The sequence below is a fragment of the Rhinoraja longicauda genome, chromosome 30, assembly GCF_053455715.1.
Source record: "Rhinoraja longicauda isolate Sanriku21f chromosome 30, sRhiLon1.1, whole genome shotgun sequence".
NCBI classification, from domain to species: Eukaryota; Metazoa; Chordata; class Chondrichthyes; order Rajiformes; family Arhynchobatidae; genus Rhinoraja; species Rhinoraja longicauda.
Genome location: NC_135982.1, coordinates 10,376,518 through 10,398,137, shown reverse-complemented (window position 1 = coordinate 10,398,137; position 21,620 = coordinate 10,376,518). Strand labels below are relative to the sequence as shown.

The following is a 21,620-nucleotide window of genomic DNA, read 5'->3' as shown; positions in this document are numbered from 1 at the left end:
AACTGAGAAGCAGAGGGTCTGCCCGCTGCCCCATTGTGCCACCTTTCTAAGATTTAATTCCCCTTTATAAGGAAACTCTACACCCGTTATTTCAGCACAAGGTTTGATCAGTGGTGGTAAAGCCCGGTATCTTAGTCAGACAGAGGTGGCTGGTAACTCATTCTTGGTAACCAGTTGAACATGCATTAAGTCATTGCTTATTGCCTCTGAAAATCATCCATTGACTTGCATGGAATGAATTCCAGAGGCACAGTTTAACATGCTTCCTTCACTATTTGATGAATTTCTCGACGAGCTTTCTAAAAAAAAGAGGACATTTATGAAATGGATTAATAGTGAGCTATTAATACGTTAAATTAAATGAGGTGGTTCACTGCTAGTCAATTAGATGCACGGTCAAAGGTTTATCCCTGGGTGCCCAAACAAATTCTTCCCAAAACTGTACTCTTAAAAGTACAAGCGAACAGCTGGTGTCCCTGTGCAGAATCCTGTGACAGATCGAGTCAGCGGCTTGCTCCAACTTGTCGAAACAAAATAGGATCTAACTCATGGCTGGACCGGAGTCCAAATATAAATGTTCTTATTAAAGTGACACTGAAGGATTTTTAAAGTTCCAGCCGTCAGGTATGTACAGGCCTCAGGGCTCAAACTGGGATGAGTAGTGCTCCATGGAATATAAAACAGTAGGGGACAGGAACCACGGGCCCATCGGCCCACTAGGTCTGTGCCAAACATGATGCCAAGATAAAATAATCTCCTCTGCCTGCACATGAGCTTAGTTTCATTTAGAGATACAGTGTAGAAACAGGTCCTTCGGCCCACCGAGCCCGTGCCGACCCATTGTTCTATCCTGCACACTCGAGACGATTTACAGAAGCTGATTAACCTAGAAACCGGCACGTTTTGGGGATGTGGAAGGAAAGCCGGAGAAAACCCTCGCTGTCACAGGGAGAATGTACAAACTCCGTACAAGCAGCGCCCGTAGTCAGGATCGATCTCGGGTCTCAGGCAGCAATTCTACTGCTGAGTCATTGTGTGACGCCATGATACATAATCCCACCATTCCTTGCACACTCTTGAATTCTGAGGAGATTCTACAACACAGAACAAGATGAACTACAACTACCACAACGTTTAACAATGGAATTGGATGAGCTCAGAATGGGAGAGAGAGGTTGTGATCTTTTTGATTTGCTTTTTTTTTCTTTTCGTTACCTTGCGTGATTTCTGAAATCCAGAAAGCGGATCAGAATAAATACAAAACAAAACACAAGAGAGAAAAAGGGAATCAGTCAGAAACAAGGCAAGAACGCATGTTAAACCAAACAGTGTTATACCGAAACACGATATAAATAACACTCCCACGAAAGAAAGTGGGAGAAGCATATTAAGGAAATGACAGGCAATATTTCAGGAAACGAGCATTAACATTTCAGCCCATAAAAACATTAAATGGTGTATTTCGCATTTAACTCTGAGCTATAATTTTATGCAAGTAGTTGATTAAAAATACTAAGCTTCATTGGTCAGCACACCACAAAAACTGCCAAGCTAATGGTAAATAGCATTTGAGCCGCGCAGGACTGTCATGGGTTAAATTTCACTCCTCGTCTGATGATCATCTTTCCCTTCTTGCACCATTGCTCTTCCCTCCTCCCCCAAACCCAACTGGAAAACAACTGCACTAATTCCAACCATCTCTCTCCCGACAGTCAAAATACATGAACGAGACAATTACTTTGGGAAGATTCTGCTCCACATCAGCAACTTCCCAAACACAACTTGTTCACAAGATCCCGTGTCCTCAGTTTTACCCAGTTGCCAGTATTCAGATGCTTTTACCACAAGGCCATCAGACATAGAAGCAGAATTAGGCCATTCGGCCCATCAAGTCTGCTCTGCCATCCGATCATGACTAATCTATTTCTCCCTCTACACCCCATTCTCCCGCCTTCTCCCCATAACTTTCGATGCCGCTGCTAATCAAAATCTCCACTTTAAAAATGCCCGATTAATTGGCCTCCATCACCGTCTGGCAATGAATTCCACAGATTCACCACCTTCAGGCTAAAGAAATTCCTACTCATCTCCATTTTATTCTGAGGCTGTGCCCTTTGGTCCTAGACTCTCCCACTACTGGAAACATCCTCCCAACGTCCACTTTACCAAGGCCTTCCATTTATTCGGTACGTTTCGATCCGCCCTCATCTTTGTGGTGCACCTGTCAACAGATATTATACGTAGCTCCCACGATGAGTGCCCAGAATCTACTGAGTAAGGTAAAAAAATGGCCCTGCACAACTCCTTTAAACGTTGCCCATCTCTCCTTAAAGCTAGACCTTAAGACAATCTATTCAGAACCCACTGATGAACAAAAGGAACATCGCAGGTCCAGAGAACAAAGTGAGAGTAGTCTGAGCAACGGAAACCTGAAGCAATTGGAATTGACAAGAGGAGGATTTCATTTCACCCACCGGAGATTCACCAGAGAGGGATTCACCCTTGTTAATTTTCATTAATCCTTTCCGGCCAGTCCTTTCAACGGTAACCACATTCCATACGTTGAGTGGGATACGTTCCTTACTCCTATTTTGAGAGAAGAAAATGATATAAAATAGTTTCAGGCCATTACTCTCCAAAGGCTTTTATAATTGGAAACAAAACATTGCACCAGTAACATTACACTCCACCACAGAATTGTGCACATCATGCTGATTTACAAACTGCGCACTCTGGAAGTTTATTTTGCAGGGAACTGTGGGCATATTTGACAGGGGAGGCTTCCTGGGAAACCATGAATTCATCAAGGATCTGTCCTATTAATTCATTGCATTGGATTTAACTGCAACGTACAGCATGTGATTTGGTTTAGATTAGTTTAGTTTATTGTCACACGTACCGAGGTACAGTGAAAAGCCTTTTTGACCACGCAGATTCTTTACCAGTCAGCGGATAGGCAGTACATGATTACAATCAAGCCGGCCACAGTGTACAGATATGTGCTAAAGGGAAAAACGCTTTTCACTGTACCTCGGTACACATGACAATAATAAACCTAAACCTAAGGTGACGATCGACATACGTGACAAGAGGTCATGATTTGATACATGTTTGATACATGTTTGTCACATGCCAGGAAAACAAAACAACACACTTAACTTTTTCAAGTGCCGGCAATTATACCATAACAAAAGAGCAGTGGTCTTAAGTAATTAGATATTTCTGCCATTTCATAGCTTCTTTGGTGTGAAGGTAAATCAGGAGAGTATATAAGTGAGAATGGGTATAGAAGTTGGGAGGCCATGTTGCAGTTGTATAAGACGTTGGTGAGACCGCATTTAGAGTATTGTGTTCAGTTCTGGGCACCATGTTTTTGGAAAGATATTGTCAAGCTTGAAAGGGTTCAGAGAAGATTTACGAGGATGTTGCCAGGACTAGAGGATCTGAGCTATAGGGAGAGGTTGAGTAGGTGAGGTCTCTATTCCTTGGAGCGCATGAGAATGAGGGGTGATCTTATAGAGGTGTATAAGATCATGAGAGGAATAGATTGGGTAGATGCACAGAATCTCTTGCCCAGAGTGGGGGAATCGAGGACCAGAGATTCAAGGTGAAAGGGAATAAAATTCATAGGAATCTGAGGTGTAACTTTTTCAAAGGGTGGTGAGTGTATGGAACAAGCTGCCAGAGGAGGTAGTTGAGGCTGGGACTATCCCAAAGTTTAAGAAATAGTTAGGCAGGTAGGACAAGATAAGACAAGTTTGGAGGGATATGGACCAAACGCAGGCAGGTGGGACTAGTGTAGCTGGGACATGTTGGCCAGTGTGGGCAAGTTGGGCCGAAGGGCCTGCTTCCACACTATATGACTCTATGACTCCATGACGATCTTTGGGGGGGGGGGGGGGGGTTATTACCTGATCACTGCAGGTCCTTTGCCAAGGTCATATTTAAACTCCAAGTAGCCATCACGCAGATTTAGTGACACGAAGTCTCCCCGGCCATCAGTCTTCTGTCCATTGTAAAAGATCATTCCATTGCCACCCTTGGCCAAGAAGATTACCTCCATCGACAGCTTCTGACTGTAATCAAGCAGCATGTTAGTAAATGCAAACGTTTCCCACCCACACGCATCAGGTCCTCCCTTTGGAACCTCACACTTTAGGTTAGTTTAGAAGTTACAGCGCAAAAACAGGCCCTTCGGCCCACCTAGTCCGTGCCGGCCAGCGATCCCCGCACATTAACACTATCCTACACAATTTACAATTGCTATGAAGAACTACTTTTAAACAGGGAATGGTAATGAGCTAGAACACACTGACTGGGTGGCATGGTGGCACAGCGGTAGAGTTACTGCCTTACAGCGCCAGGGACCCGGGTTCAATCCTGACTACAAGTGCTGTCTGTATGGAGTTTGTAGGTTCACCCCGTGACCACGTGGGTTTTTCCCGGGTGCTCCGGTTTCCTCCCACACTCCAAAGACGTACAGGTTTGTACATTAATTGGCTCCGGTAAAAATTGTAAATTGTCCCTAGTGTGTTGGATAGTGCTAGTGTATGGGAATCATTGGTCAGTGCGGACTCGGTGGGCCGAAGGACCTGTTTCCACATGGTATCTCTAAACTAAGACTGTGAAGGTTTGGTTTAGTTTAGTGATACAGCATAGTACCAGCACTTCAGATCACCAAGTCCACATCACCAAGTCCACACCACCAAGTCCACATCACCAAGTCCACATCACCAAGTCCACATCACCAAGTCCACACCACCAAGTCCACATCACCAAGTCCACATCACCAAGTCCACACCACCAAGTCCACATCACCAAGTCCACATCACCAAGTCCACACCAACCATTGAACACCCGTTCATAGTGGTCCATTTTTATCCCAACTTTCTCAACCAAATTTGTGGCAATTTCACAGAGGCCAATTAACCTACAAACTCACACTTCTTTGGGATGTGGTAAGAAACTGGAGAACCCGGAGGAAACCCATGCAGTCACAGGGGAACGTGCAAACTCCTCAAGCAGGTCCCAAGGTCAGGATCGAACCTGGGTCTCTGGCACTGAGGCAGCAGCTCGACCAACTGAAGCACGGGGGCATCTTGGTGGTGGAAATGGATGTGATCAATGATTTCAAAAAGCAAATGAATCAGCAAGTGGGAAACAAACTCGTCGTGTTACAGGGCGAGAACAGGGAATAGGATCAATAGGATTGCTTGATGGGCCAAATGGCCTCCAACAAGACTGTAATGAGTTTATGGCTCTAATCTTTCAATAACTCAGTATCCAAAGAATACTGAGGTTAGATCAAGAAATTTAATTTATTTTCCTAAAAGATAGGTAACTTTGGAAGCATTGGCCTCCAACTAATCAATCTAAGGCTCCAACAGCCGATAAACTTGAGCTCCGTCCTCTTATAATTGGAATAGTTGGAGCACAGATCACATCAAATTTCCAGTTCCAAAGTTTGTTTAAGCCAGTTTGTTGCAAATGAAGATAGAAACAAAATGCCGGGGTTACTCAGTGGGTCAGGCAGCATCTCTGGAGAAAATGGATGGGTGACCTTTTGGGTGAGGACCCTTCTTCTGTCTGAAGAAGAATCCGTCTGAAGAAGGATCCTGACCGAAACACGTCACCAATCCATTTTCTCCAGAGATACTGCCTGACCTGCTGAGTTACTCCAGCATTTTGCGCTTATCTTTGGTATAAATCATGTATCTGCAGTTCCTTTTTATTATATCGCTGCAGATGAACACATGTTCAAGTATTAAGTCTGGAGAACCCGAACATTATTTTGACCAGGTAAAGATTATTTAAAGTCACACACTGGGCAGATGCGAGTTCCCATTGCGCCATATTATGTTCTCAACACTTCCTCGCTCTCATCTCACACCTACCATCGTGAGGAAGGTACAGGAGCCTGAAAACCATTTCCGCCAGGTTTAAGAAGAGCTTCTTCCCAGCAACTGTCTGGCTCATAAGCACTGCACAACACCAATTACTACAGATAGACACAAAATGCTGGAGTAACTCAGCAGGACAGGCAGCACCTCTGGAGAGAAGGAATGGGTGACGTTTCGGATCGAGAATGAAGAAGGGTCTCGACCCGAAACGTCACCCATTCCTTCTCTCCAGAGACGCTGCCGATCCCGCCGAGTTACTCCAGCTTTTTGGGCCTATCTTTGGTTTAAACCAGCATCTGCAGTTCATTCCTACACAAGAATAACCACTATCTTAGTAACTGTGATCTTCTGTGGACCATGTGGGCTTTGGTTCTGCACCACTATGCTACCTAGTATTACTGTGATTAATTGACTGTGTTATTGATTATTATATGTGTATTTATGTTTTGTTGTGTAAAATGGGCCTGTTAAGATGCAACTGCCAGTACATTATGATTAAACTCTCTTGACCTTCTCCCTAGCAGTTCATAGAAACATGGAAAATAGGGGCAGGAGTAGGCCATTCGGCCCTTCGAGGCAGCACCGCCATTCAATATGATCATGGCTGATCATCCAAAATCAGTAGCCTGTTCTGGCTTTTTCCCCATATCCCTTGATTCCCTTAGCCCTAAGAGCTAAATCTAACTCTCTCTTGAAAACTCTCTTGAAAACTCTAACTCTCTCTTCAAAACTGATTCTCTCTTGAAAACTCCAACTCTCCCTTGAAAACAATGCATGTAGCAGTATAGTTTAGTTTAGAGATACAGCGCGGAAACAGGCCCTTCGGCCCACCGAGTCCGCACCGACCAGCGATCCCTGCACATTAACACTATCCTACATACCTACATAGGGACAATTTACACATACACCGAGCCAATTAACCGACATACCTGTACGTCTTTGGAGAGTGGGAGGAAACTGAGGATCTTGGAGAAAACCCACGCAGGTCACGGGGAGAACGTACAAAGACCGTAAAGACACCACCCGTGGTTGGGATCGAACTCGGGTCTCCGGTACTACAAGCTCTGTAAGGCAGCAACTCTACCGCTGCGCCACCGTGGCCGCCCACAGTGATCATAGCAATTCTGATACATGACACTCATTTAGTAACTCAGCTTCAAAGAGCTGCTTGCTGCCTCACTAATGGACTGGGCAAATGTATCCTCACCGCCTTAGTTTTTCTGTTTAAGATGAAGTATTTTAAGATTGAAAGCCTTTTAGTCTTTTATTTCCACCTGAGCGGCCACTGATAAGAACCGGAGCATTTGAGTTCTGATGACTTTTCACTGAGCTGAGAATTTGATCATTGAAGCTATTTTTCCATTCAGTATTCACCAGAGCATCACATCTGCGCACAGTTGCTGCTCCTAACGAGTGAATGATCCTTTGCAATTTTTGTATTTTCCCTCACCATTTACCATGTCCCTACATCGGCGATCACGGTGGCGCAGCGGTAGAGTTGCTGCCTTACAGAGAATGCAGCGCCAGAGACCCGGATTCGATCCTGACTACGGGTGCTGTCTGTACGGAGTTTGTACGTTCTCCCCGAGACCCGCGTGGGTTTTTCTACAAGACCTTCGGTTTCCTTCCACGCTCCAAAGACGTCCAGGTATGTACGTAAATTGGCTTGGTAAATGTGGAAATTGTCCCTGTGGGCCAAAGGGACTGTTTCCGCGCTGTATCTCTAAACTAAAATAAACTAAACACCTAAACCTGCCATTCCTTGTCATCTGAACAGATTCAGTGTTTGCCAAAGCAAAACAATCCATTTTGAGAAGTATCCAATTTGGAAATTGGGTTTCTGTAAGAGAAGTGGTTGAGAAGGTTGGTGGGGGGAGGTTTAGCGGTGTGCGTGTATGCACAGAGTGCTGGTCGGTCAGATCGAACAGTTGACACAGAGTAAACTCACAGTAGGCCACTGGCAAATGTGTGAATCCCATTCATTTCCAGGTATGAAAGTCCATTGAACTCCGGGATGAAGGCCTTGCCCTGGTCATGCTCAGCTTCTGAAACAGAAGAGGTATTTGTAAATACAATGTCACCAAAATATGAACCCAGAGTGAATGAGCCTTGGATCTGAGACAAAGGACTCCAGTTGTAGATTCCCCAAACACGGAAAACTGTATCTACCCTTACAAGACCGAGTCTTGGGTGACACAGTGGCGCAGTGGTAAAATTGCTGCCTTACAGCGCCAGAGACCAGGGTTGAATCCTGACCACGGGTGCTGTCTGTACGGAGTTTGTACGTACTGCCTGTGACTGCGTGGGTTTTCTCCGGGTGCTCCAGTTTCCTCCCACACTCCAAAAATATACAGGTGTGTAGGTTAATTGGCTTCTGTAAATGTAAATTGTCTCCAGTGTGTAGGATAGAGCCACAGGCCAGCACAGACTCGATTGGCCGAAGGGCCTGTTTCCACGCTGTTTCTCTAAAGACCCCTACAACTATTATTGGTTTTAACCTCTCATTGTTAATCTGATATATATTAATCATGGTTTAATCCGATTGATTGGAGACCAGTGACCGGGAGGAGGGAGCTAACGTTGACGGACATGGAGGGGGTGGGGCAAGGCCCGTAGGAGAGGAGAGGAGAGGAGAGGAAGGTCTTAGAAGGATGAGAGGGGATCTTATCGAAACGTATAAGATTTTTAAGGGGTTGGACACGTTAGAGGCAGGAAACATGTTCCCAATGTCGGGGGAGTCCAGAACAAGGGGCCACAGTTTAAGAATAAGGGGTAGGCCATTTAGAACTGAGATGAGGAAAAACTTTTTCAGTCAGAGAGTTGTGAATCTGTGGAATTCTCTGCCTCAGAAGGCAGTGGAGGCCAATTCTCTGAATGCATTCAAGAGAGAGCTAGATAGAGCTCTTAAGGATAGCGGAGTCAGGGGGTATGGGGACAAGGCAGGAACGGGGTACTGATTGAGAATGATCAGCCATGATCACATTGAATGGCGGTGCTGGCTCGAAGGGCCGAATGGCCTCCTCCTGCACCTATTGTCTATTGTCTGGCCTACTGCGCACTAGAGGCCAGCCCCTGGCGAGCAAAGGCGGACGGGAGGAGAGAGATGTGGCGTCCAAGGAAGGAGATGGCTGGAGGCCCACAACAGCCTGGGACTTGCCTGGAACAGGCACCGCTCATAAGAACTAGAGCGTGGACTTTGTAAATGGCGGCAAAACGTGGCACCTCTTGCATGTGGCTCAGTTGATTATTCCTGTACACTTGCTTATCGAGGATCGGGGATATGGCAATACTCTACTGGACTGTATGTATGAAAAATAATTTCACTGTGTTAGCACTTGGCGGGTGTAACAAGAGCACCACTGAACCATTAGTTGTTTTGATCCCTCAAAAGAGATGTGCAGGACAGGTTTTTTAAAAATGGAGGGAGGTGAGTGCAGGGAACCAGGGGTGTTGGTGGAGGCATATACAATAGTGGCATTTCAGAGATTTTTTGATAGGCACAGGGGTGTGCAGGGAATGGAGTGATATGACTCACATGCAGGCAGATGAGGTTAGTTTACCTCGCTCGGCATTGTGTTCTTCACAGACATTGTGGGCCGAAGGGCCTGTTCACGTGCTGTACTTTTCTATGTTCTATGTTTTGTTTATTTTAGAGGTACAGCATGGAAACAGACCCTTTGGCCCACCGAGACCAAGCCGACATCTAACAAGTTCTATCCTCTGCACTCGGGATCATTTACAGAGGCCAATTAACCTACTCCCCCTCTGTGTCCTCCTCTGTTCGACGAGAGTTCAGCAACATGCTCTCTCGCTGCCCCCCCCCTCTGTGTTACACTACCAATTAACCTACAAATCTGCACATCTTTGGGATGTGGGAGGAGACCAGAACATCCAAAGAAAACCCAAGCAGTCACAGGGAGAACGTAGAAACCTTACAAGCAGCACCCGTAGTCGGGATTGAACCCTGGCTTTTGGCGCTGTGAGGCAGCAACTCGACCTCTGCACCACCGGGCCGTCTAATTTCCAGAGAATTTAGATGCATTTACTCGAACTTTCCTCCTCCCCCCCCACACACAAATCCAGGGGTCAACCTAGTCATTATAAATCTCAATCCAATCCATTCTGTTCTGTCTTTGGTCTCTTGCACCTTTCCTTCCAAGCCCAACATAATCTCAAGGAACAGAACCAACCTCTTCTCCCACCGTAAAACGTAACAGCCCAAAAGACTTGACATTGGCTCAACAATTTCAGATAATCCCCATTTGTGTGAAAACTGCCCAGCTAAGATGGAGGGGCAGTGACGCAGTGTTAAGACTCTGTTTCTCTTTCCACAGATGCCGATTGAGTGGCCGAGGAGCTCAACACTCCAATCTTGAGCATCCAAATAGTTTGCGTTTCAGCACATTTCTTTCTCTTTCTAGCTACTCTTCTGTTTCTGTTCCATCACCCTCTATTCTTACACTTTGTCCAAACAGATCAGCCGACATTCCCCACTCTCTGGAAACAAGTTTTCTTGGGAAAGTGCCCCAGCGGAATTAACCCCCGCAGTTCAGGAGTGGTGGTCGGGAGAGCAAGTGAAAGAGCTATCTTCAGTTTTGTCAAACCACTCTCATTGTTTGAATGTACAGGTGGGTTAGACAGTCATATCCTTTCTCCCAGGGGAAAAATGGCAAAGAGTAGAGGGCATAGCTTTAAGATGCGAGGAGAAAAGTTTAAAGGAGGTGTACGGGGTAAGATGTGCAGGGGTGGTGGACGCCTGGAATGTACTGCCAGGGGTGGCGGCAGAGGCAGGTACAATAGTGGTGTTTAAGAAGCTTTTGGATAGGCACATTGAAATGCAGGGATCAAGGGATATGGATAATGCACAGGCAGATGAGATTAGTCTATCTTGGCAATATGTTCAGCATGGTCATAATGGGCCGAAGGGCCTGTGTTTGCACTGTACTGTTCCGTGTTCTGACGCAGAGCACCAGAATTGTCGTTGTACCCCTGGGTACAATGACAATAAAGATATATTGTATTGTATTGTATTGTATTGTATTGTATAAGCTTCTAAATCATTGCATGACGCATGGGAACAGATTTCACACACAGTTATAAAATGTATAAATCAAACACATTAGCATTAAATAAAACTCTGAGCAGTTACACACTTTACAAGGTTTCGTTAAAACCATGTAGAATATTCGTAACCATTAGAAGGGTCTCAACCCAAAACGTCACCCACCCTTCAATCCAGAGAGGCTGCCCGACCCGCTGAGTTACTCCAGCATTTTGTGTCTATCTTTGGTGTAAACCAGCATCTGCAGTTCCTTCCTACACATTCTGAACCATAAAGTTGCTCAATGAAAATGCGGCAAATGAAATAAAATCGCGGCATTTATTCATTTAGCTTTTGCTCTGCTGAGGGCTAGAATCCAACACACATTTATTCGAACCTTTGTCAATGCCGTAGCACTTAGCGTTCTCTGGGGAGAGTCTTGAATAGGTTGAGCAGCCCTGATACAGCTTGCCAAATGCAATTTAGAGTAGATTCCCAGAATAATCGTTTCAAAGAAGCGTGGAGCGGAAGGAGAACAAATGGTTTCAAACTACTTCATGTGTTACGTTTGCTTTTTTGTTAACGGTTGCGTGTTTCTCTCTCCTGCTCTCCATAGGAACTGCAGAGTTTCAGCGTCTGCCTCTCATCGCGGAAAGCCTTGCAAACCGGGGCATAATTCAACGTAGGCACAGAAGCCCGAGGCTCCTGGCTCCCCGACCTGGAGCGACATGTGTCAGTACTTCGTCATCATCTCCTCCTCATCCAACAATGGGCCATTATGGGCTCCACCCTTCCTTGGTCATCTGTTGCCGGCCCTGCCTTCTACTACCCTTTCCTTACCTCCACTTTGCTCCCCTCTACTTTCAGTCAGAAGAAGTGCCCCGACCCGAAACGTTATCCATCCTTTTTCTCCAGAGATGGCTGCCTGGCCCGCAGAGTTACTCCAGCACTTTGTGTCTATCTTTGGTATAAAGCAGCATCTGCAGTTCCTTTCTATACATACTTCAGTGCAGAGTTGGTTTCAGATCAAGAAATCTGCTGCACCACTCCCATTATCTCCACTCACCCACCCAATACCAGCAACGCCCACCTCCACACTAACCATCAACCACGAAAACCCTCCACCATTTAGCCTGAGGGTGGTGAATCTGTGGAATCCACTGCCAGACTGCGGTGGAGGCCAAATCATTGGGTATTTTTAAAGTGGAGATGAATAAGTTCTTCATTAGTAATGGTATTTAAAGATTGCGGGGAGAAGGCAGGAGAATAGGGTTGAGAGGGAAAAATAGATCAGCCATGATTGAAACATAGAAAAATCGGTGCAGGAGTAGGCCATTCGGCCCTTCGAGCCAGTACCGCCATTCATTATGATCATGGCTGATCATCTAAAATCTGTACTCCTGCTTTTTTCCCATATCCCTTGATTCCTTTAGCCCTAAGAGCTAAATCTAATTATCTCTTGAAAACATCAAGTGAATTGGCCTCCACTGCATTCTGTGGCAGAGAATTCCACAGATTCACAACTCTCTGGGTAAAAACGTTTTTCCTCATCTCAGTCCTAAATGGCCTACCCATTATTCTTAAACTGTGACCCCGGTTCTGGACTCCTGCAACATCGGGAACATTTTTCCTGCATCTAGCCTGTCCAATCCTTTACGAATTTTATATGTTTCTATGAGATCTCCTCTCATCCTTCTAAATTCCAGTGAATACAAACCCAGTCGACCCATTCTTTCAACAAAAGTCAGTCCCACCATCCCGGGAATTTACCTGGTGAACCTACGCAGCACCCCCTCAATAGCAATAATGTCATTCCTCAAATTGGGAGACCAAAATTGCACACAGTACTCCAGGCGTGGTCTCACCAGGGCCCTGTCCAACTGCAGCAGGACCTCCTTGCTCCAAAACTCAAATCCTCTTGCAATAAAAGCCAACATGCCATTAGCTTTCTTCGCTGCCTGCTGTACCTGCTATGCTTACTTTCAGTGACTGATGTACAAGCACACCCAGGTTCCGTTGCAGAGTAGACCCGATAGGCCGAATGGCCTAATTCTGCTCCTATGTCTTATGAGCGCACCATCAGGTTTATTGGAGCAACAGCAGTAACTATGAGCACTGAATGAAACCTCAGTGCATGAACTTGGAGCACCACTTATTGGTGAAGTATTGAACAGCAAAATTCGTTAATGCATCTACACCAGGAAACACAAAAAGGTTAGCAATAGCTCCCTGATATTTCTCGACCGTGCAGATATACAGCTTGAAGAGAGGTCCCTCAGCCCACCGAGTCTGTGCCCACCCTTTACACTAATCCAGATTATTCCCATTTTTTAATCTCATTTTTTTCTCAGCAACTCCCTTCCCGGATTCTACTACTCACACTAGGGACAATTTACAGCAGTCATGTATTTTGTGGAAGGAAACTGGAGCACTTGGGGGGAAACCCATTCGGTCACAGGTAGAACGTGCAAACTCCTCATAGACAGCACCTGAGGTCAGGCTCAAACCAGGGTCTCCGGCACTGGTAGACACAAAATGCTGGAGTAACTCAGTGGGTCAGGCAGCACCTCAGGAGAGAAGGATTGGGTAACGTTTCGGGTCGAGACTCTTCTTCAGACTGATCCTGTGTGACTAGGAAGCCGTTCATGTCTTCCCTTTTTGCTCTTTCTCATGTAACCAACTCTATCTTAACAACATAAGAATTAAGATAGAAGTACAATTTCAAAAAATGGATATACAAGCAATATCTATTGTCATATCCAACAGGGTGCATGGTATATATGACAATAAACTGATCTAATCTGACCCTAAGAACAGTTAATCTCCAAAACCCTTGTTTGACACCTAATTTATTTTTCAAGTGCTTTAGCCCACTGTCTCCTGAACAGCCAACCAGACACAAACCAAGTCTAAACTGAGGTGATTTAGATTCAGGGTAGACACAAAATGCTAGAGTAACTCAGCGGGTCAGGTAGCATCTCAGGAGAGAAGGAATGGATGACGTTTCGGATCGAGACCCTTCTTCAGACTGATGTCAGGGGAGAGGGCGTGGCAGAGAAAGGATGTAGTAGGAGACAGGAAGACAGTGGGAGAACTGGGAAGGGGGAGGGGAAAGAGAGGGACAGAGAAGCTATCTGAAGTTAGAAAAGCCAATGTTCATACCGCTGGGGTGTAAACTGCCCAAGCGAAATATGAGATGCTATTCCTCCAATTTGCGCTGGGTCTCACTATGACAATGGAGGAAGCCCATGACAGAAAGGTCAGACTGGGAGTGGGAAGGGGAGTTGAAGTGCTGAGCCACCGGGAGATCAGGTTGGTTAAGGCGGACTGAGCGAAGGTGTTCAGCGAAACGATCGCCGAGCCTGCGTTTGGTCTCGCCGATGTAGAGAAGTTGACATCTGGAACAGCGGATACAATAGATGAGGTTGGAGGAGGTGCAGGGCAGTTTCAGTCTCCACAGCTCCATTCTCCAAAGGAAAGAGGTCCCCATTGTGCGGCAATGGTGATATGATACATTTCAATCTCAGGCCTCTTGATTGTTAGCAATTAGGTTCTGCAATACCACTCAACAGTTTAGAGGCAGACTCTAACACACATCACTTCAGTGAATATTGGCACCCTTTGCACATCTGAAAGAAGTGGTCTGAAGAAGGGTTCTGACCAAAAACGTCACCTATTCCTTTTCTCCAGAGATGCTGTCTGACCCCCTGAGTTACTCCAGCACCTTGTGTCCACCCTGATCTTGACATATTTGGTCAGCCATTCACGGTAAAACTATTTCTCCGTTAAACTGAGTGGTGAGGAGATTTCAGGTCTTTTTCCTTTGTAACCTGCAGATCCCAAGGACCACCATAAGTTAAATGGAGCTTCTCCAATGATACGTTACGTTGGAGACACTAGGAACTGCAGATGCTGGAACTCTGAGCAAAACACAAAGTGCTGGGGAGACTCAGCGGGTCAGGCAGCATCTGTGGAGGAAATGGACAACACGATATTTTGGGTTGGGACCCTTCTTCAAACTCAGTAATATTGGTCGCTTTAGGTGCAGTTATTTACATTTTCACAACTATACAAATCTCAAAAATAAGTCAAAATCACAGAATTGTCAGACGTCCTTTTAAAATTGACAAATAAATTATTACACAGAGTGCTGGAGTAACTCAACGGGTGAGGCAGCATCTCAGGAGAACATGGATTGGTGACGTTTCAGGTCGGGACCCTTCTTCAGACAGATTGTAGTGGGGGGAAGGCGGGAGAAAGCTGGGAGATAGTTGGGGGCGGGACAAAGCCTGGGAAGTGATAGGTGGATACGGGCGAGCGGGTGTTTTGATAGATAGGTGGTTGGACAATGGCCAGAGATGAAAACAATATGTGACATAAGGAAATAAGGATAGAAGATGTGCAAATTTTACCGCCAGAGGAAGGAATATGGATGGAAGGGAATAGGGGAAGGGAAAGGGAGAAATTTGATTACACACCAATTTCTAGTCAAATGATCAAACCTAGACGAACTGGTTAAGTTCTGATTAAAGACAGGCACAAAATGCTGGAGTGACTCAGTGGGTCAGGAGAGAAGGAATAGGTGACGTTTCAAAGGAAGAAGGGTTCCAACCCTAATCCTTCTCTCCAGAGATGCAGCCTGTCCCGCTGAGCCACTCTAGCATTTTGTGTCTGTCTTCGGTGCAAACCACCTTCCGCAGTCCATTCCCGCACATGTGTTCTGATTGATCTCCGCTCACTCAGCTCCACTGAGGATGATTATGTGGGGCTGCGTCGGTGATCGTTCATTTGCTGGGTTTGCAGAGTCCGGGTTTGTGCCATACCTCTTTCACAGAACTCCCCTTCACGTCCCATCGGGCATTCGCACTTCGCTCCGCCTTCGGGCAGCACCAGGCAAGTGGCCGACTTGTGGCACGGATTGGGGTCACATGGGTTATGCTCATCAGCGCAGGTTGGGCCTGAAAAGTTGTAAATGTTGGACATAGTTAATCACCTTCCAATATCGCCCTGTAATTGAAATCTGTACAGTACGCAGACTGGTAAACACAGAGAGGTTAATGCATTGGATTACAAATTACAGACAGTGCTAAAAAAACGCTATTCGGCCCAACTGGTTAATGCTGGTGTTTATGCACCATTAGTGCCTTCTCTCATCTTTGCTCATCTAAATCTATCATCATGACCCTCAGTTCCCTTCCCCTCACCTCCTCCTCCAGCAGACCCTTCAATGCCTCAATACAATATGGGATTGAGCTCCACAATCTCCCCGCTCTTCGATTAATGAGGTTTCTGCTGAATTCAATATGAGGGAAAGAGATATTCTATATCTCAAAGCAGGATTTTCCATTGTACCTGTACCTCCCCTCCCGCTTCATCCGTTCCCTGCCTCTATTGCACGTGGCTCCTCATGGCAGCAGCCACGTAATTGATATCAAGTTGGCCAGACAGATTAGAACACGTGAGGCCCATTTCATGCAGTTGTCTTGAGATACAGATGGTGGATGTCATTACAGTGGGAGCCTGGGACACTGCGTTATTCTACACGTTAGTGAGGCTGCACTTGGGAGTATTGCATTCAGTTTTGGTCACCCTGCTATAGGAAAGGTGCCAGTAAGCTTTATTTTTTAGTGTCAGGTTAGAGGTACAGTGCAGAAACAGGCCCTTCGGCCCACCAAGTTCGCACCGACCAGCGATCCCTGCACATTGACACCACCTTACACACACCGGACAATTTTACATTTATACCTAGCCAATTAACCTGCAAACCTGTACGTCTTTGGAATTTGGGAGAAAACCCACGCCGATCACGGGGAGAACGTACAAACTCCGTAAAGACAGCACCCGTAGTCAGGATTGAACCCGGGTCTCTGGCGCCGTGAGGCAGTAGGTCTACCGCTACGCCACCGTGCCGCCATTTTTAAGCAGGAAAGTGTGCAGAGAACTCCAGGATGTTGCCAGGGTTCAAGTGCCTGACCTACAGGGAGGTTGGGAAGGATAGTACTTTTTTCCTTGGAGCTTAGGAGGCTGAGGGATGATTTTTGATGTGTATAAAATCATGAGGGGAATAGCTGGATAGGAAAGGTTTAGAGGTAGGTGGGCTAGGTGCTGACAAATGGGACTAGATTGGATGGGACACCTTAGTTGGCATAGACGAGTGGGACAGAAGGTTCTGTTTCCAGTTGATATGATGCTCTGGTGGAAAACTCACAGCTTTAAGGGTTTAAGCGATGGCATCCTAGTCAATAGTCTGTCTGTCATTTAGTCTTATTTGTTGTTTTTAGTGTGTTTTAAAAGTATGTGTTAATGTTCTCTGGTTTGTTTTATGTGGGGAGTGGGGAGGGGGTTGGGGGAAACTTTCTTCAATCTCTTACCTTGCCGGAGATGCCATTCTTTTCCGGATCGTATCTCCGGTCGCTCTGCGGCCTAATATCATGGAGCTGGTGGCCTTGCTCGGGACTGACTTTGAGTCCCACCACAGGGCCATGGACTTACCATCGGAGCCTGCGATCCCTTGTCTGGGATCGGCGCTCCAACTGCGGCCTGCGGTTTTCACCATCGAGGAGCTCGCAGTCTTGGGTAGAGACTGATGTCGGGAAGCTCCAAGTCGCAGAAGGTTCGACCAGCCCCACCCAACCCAGGTCCGATCGTCGGCGAGGGGGAGCTGAGATCCCCCCCCCCCCCCGATGCGGGAGCTTGATCGCCCCGACGTGGAGGGCTCGACCGCCGGTTGCGGGAGCCAAGATCGCCCCGACAACGGAAGGTTCGAGTGCCCCGACCGCGGGAGAACAAAGAAGGGGAGAGATTGAACTTTTTTTGCCTTCCATCACAGTGAAGAATATGGGGAGTCGCTGTGGAGGGTGTTCATGTCAAAAATTTGATTGGGTGTCTTGTTGCTCTTTATTGGTATGACTGTATGGTTAATCAAATTCCTCCTATGTTGCAAAACATACTTGGCTAATAAAGTACTATTATGATTATGATTAAAAAGACTAACCACAGATGCTCTGAAACTCCTTAAGCCTACAGCAGGGAACCTATATCCAGTGACATTAAACCTGTCCTGATTAACTTTCACAATTAACCTTAGAATGGGCACCAATTGGGGCAGCACGGTGGCGCAGTGGTAGAGTTGCTGTCTTACAGCGCTTTTAGCGCCGAAGACCCGGGTTCGATCCCAACTACGGGTGCACTCTGTACGGAGCTTGTACGTTCTCCCCATGACTACGTGGGTTTTCTCCAAGATATTCGGTTTCCTCTCACACTCCAAAGGAATACAGGCTTGTAGGTTAATTCGCTTGGAGTAAACGTAAATTGTCCCTGGTGTGTGTAGGATAGTGTTAACGTGCGGGGATCGCTGGTTGGTGCGGATTTGGTGGGCCAATGGGCCTGTTTCCGCGCTGTATCTCTCAACTAAACTAAACTAAATTGCCAAGGTGGTTACCTGAAAACTCGCTGACACATTCGCAGTGGAACATCTCTGCCTCCTTCACGTGGCACCTGCCGTTGTTCTTGCAGGGATTGGGATTACAGGGGTTGTTTCCACACTCTCCCACCCCACTGCCGTACAAGACATCATTGCCCTTCTCCTGGAGGTCGTAGACCAGATCATTGACGTCCAGCAGTCGGATACATCCTTGCAGTCCCTTGGTGGCTCCCGTTCTCTCTGTAACACTGGAAACACAAACGGCACCTTCAGTAAAACCTACAGCGATGTGGTCAGGTAAGCGATCAACACAATCTAGTGCTGGAGTAACTCAGCGGGTCAGGCTGCATCTGTGGAGTAAATGGACAGACGACTTTTCGGGTCGGGACCCTTCTTGAGCCAGGGGCAGAAAGCTATAAACGGGAGGTGGGCACAAAATGCTCGAGTAACTCAACGGGTCAGGCAGCATCTCTGGAGAGAAAGGATGGATGGCGTTTCAGGTCGAGACCCTTCTTCAGACTCAAGACTTCTCGACCCGAAACAACGCCCATTCCTTCTCTCCAGAGATGCTGCCTGTTCCACGCTATATTTCTAAACTAAACAAAAGTAAAAATTGTTCTCATTGCAAATATGTGCAATGAATGCTTCGATGGGCCTTTTAGTTAGAGGCAGTGAAATCTGCATGTGATTGCGGTTCTCCATTCTCCAAGCGATTTACAGAATCAAGGATCTGCAGATGCTGGTTTACAAAAGAAGACACAAAGTGCTGGAGTAAGTCCAACATTTTGTGTCTATCTTCAATATAAAGCATCATCTGCAGTTCCTTTCTACACAAAGAAAAGTGGGCTTGGGACAAAGCAATAGCAAAGATTTCAAAATTTTGGAAATCTACATTTTAAAACAGTCTGGAAGTGCAGGTACACCATTTCACCACACCAAAACACACTGTGTGCGTGGATTGTAGCACAATAGTTGCATCTCCATTCACAGGCCCATGTCTGGGGACGTGAGTTTGAATCTCACCATGGCACCTGGCAATTAAATAATCCTGGAACAAGCAACTAATCTCAACAGTGATGGATGTGAAACTGGAGAAACAAGGAACTGCAGAAGCTGGTTTATACCAAAGATACATACAAAGTGCTGGAGTAACTCAGCGGGTCAGGCAGCATCTCTGGAGGAAAAAAATATGGGTGACATTTCGGGACGGAACCCTTCTTGGATACCAGTCCAGTCTGAAGAATGATCCCGACCCGCAACATCACCCATACTTTTTCTCCAGAGATGCTGCCTGACCTGCTGAATTACTCAAGACACTTTGTGTCTATCATCGGTGATCAAAGAGTAGTATAAGAAAATAACTGCAGATGCTGGTACAAATCGAAGGTATTTATTCACAAAATGCTGGAGTAACTCAGCAGGTCAGGCAGCATCTCAGGAGAGAAGGAATGGGTGACGTTTCGGGTCGAGACCCTTCTTCAGACTGCTAGTTTGAAGAAGGGCCTCGACCCAAAACGTCACCCATTGGTGATCAAAGATGTCGTTTGAGACGCACAAGATGCTGCAGAACGGACACGCGAGCATGCCACATGCGTTGAGGTCTAGACACTGTGGACATAGGGGAGAGCCACCGTGGAAAGATCTTTAAGAAGCGCACTCACAGTGTCATTTCATCCTCAGGGGCACCACCCAGGAACAGATCGGTGTCCAGATTAAGCCCGTCAGTTCCGGCCGGACTGCCTCCATTCACGTGCGGCTCACCGTCCACGGAGAGCATGCCGCTGCGCCGGTTACGGTTCACGGCCACTTGGTGCCAGTTCCCAGGCTGTATCATTCTTCTGCTGGTGATGATACCTGTCCCAGAGCCGGTGTTAAACCTTGAGGGATTGAGAGGGGACAAAAAACAAAGTGACCAAGCCAAGAACTGGAAGTGATTTGGAAATGTAGAATCATTCTGCGTCACAGCCCTTCACGTTTCCCCCACTGGTTTCTCCTGATGAATGGGGCGGCACAGTGGCAGAGCTGCTGCCTCACGGCGCCAGAGACCCGGGTTCGATCCTGACCTCGGGTGCTGTCTGTGTGGAGTTTACACGTTGGCCCTCTGACCGCGTGGGTTTCCTCCGGGTGCTCCGGTTTCCTCGCACATCCCAAAGGCGTGCGGGTTTGTAGGTTAAATAGCCTCTGTAAATTGCTCCTAGTGTGTAGGGAGTGGACACGAAAGTGGGATGACATAGAACTAGTGTGAATCGATGGTTGGCCGGGGTGTGGGCTGAGGGGCCTGTTTTCATGCTGTATTTCTAAACTAAATTTACTAATTTGTCACAGTTTATGTCTCGTTACAAGTTTTACCTTCAAGGTTGTTCCCGATGTTGGGGGAGTCCAGAACCAGGGGTCACAGCTTAAGGATAAGGGGGAAGTCTTTTAGGACCGAGATGAGAAAACATTTCTTCACACAGAGAGTGGTGAGTCTGTGGAATTCCCTGCCACAGAAGGTAGTTGAGGCCAGTTCATTGGCTATATTTAAGAGGGAGTTAGATGTGGCCCTTTTTGCTAAAGGGATCAGGGGGTATGGAGAGAAGGCAGGTACAGGCTACTGAGCTGAATGATCAGCCATGATCATATTGAATGGCGGTGCAGGCTCGAAGGGCCGAATGGCCTACTCCTGCACCTATTTTCTATGTTTCTATGTTTCTAAATCGATTTCCTTTAGATACAACATGACAAAAGATCGGCACGGTGGTGTAGCGGTAGAGTTGCTGCCTTACAGCGTCAGAGACCCGGGTTCAATCCTGACCACGAGTGCTGTCTGTCCAGATTTTGTACGTTCTCCCTGTGACTGCGTGGGTTTTCTCCGGGTGCTCCGGAGTTTCCTCTAAGGCTCCAAAGACGTGCAGGTTTATAGGCTAATTGGCTTCCGTAAAATTGTCCCTAGTTTGTAGGATAGAACTAGTGTACTGATGATCGCTGGCCAGCATGGATTCGGTGGGCCAAATGGCCTGTTTCCATGCTGCAACTCTAAACTAAACTAAACAAACACATGGTGCATAGATAGGAAAGGTTTAGAGGGATATGGGCCAAACGTGGGCAGATGGGACTTGTGCAGATGGCATTTTGGTCTGCAAGAGCGTTGGGTTGAATGGCCTTTTTCCATGCAGTATAACTCTATAACACAAAGACAGAGACGAAAAGCTGGAGCAACTCAGCGGGACAGGGAGCATCTCTGGAGAGGAGGAATGGGTGACGTTTCGGGTTGAGA

General features: G+C 46.6%; 1 protein-coding gene across 10 annotated transcripts in view; it reads right to left on the bottom strand.

Moving 5' to 3' along the window:
- Positions 1-21,620, bottom strand: part of agrn (agrin) — a 519,366-nt gene that overhangs the window by 28,424 nt on the left and 469,322 nt on the right. For 6 of the 10 annotated variants that reach the window (XM_078425207.1, XM_078425209.1, XM_078425210.1 and 3 more), the window contains 7 exons: positions 20,026-20,241; positions 18,383-18,612; positions 15,765-15,899; positions 7,849-7,945; positions 3,912-4,076; positions 2,475-2,586; positions 1,216-1,227 (listed from right to left, as the gene is read on the bottom strand). In XM_078425207.1, coding sequence (XP_078281333.1) covers positions 1,216-1,227; positions 2,475-2,586; positions 3,912-4,076; positions 7,849-7,945; positions 15,765-15,899; positions 18,383-18,612; positions 20,026-20,241 — 967 coding nt within the window. The remainder of the gene's footprint in view (positions 1-1,215; positions 1,228-2,474; positions 2,587-3,911; positions 4,077-7,848; positions 7,946-15,764; positions 15,900-18,382; positions 18,613-20,025; positions 20,242-21,620) is intronic. The other 4 variants (XM_078425208.1, XM_078425211.1, XM_078425217.1 and 1 more) reach the window with 1 other exon arrangement.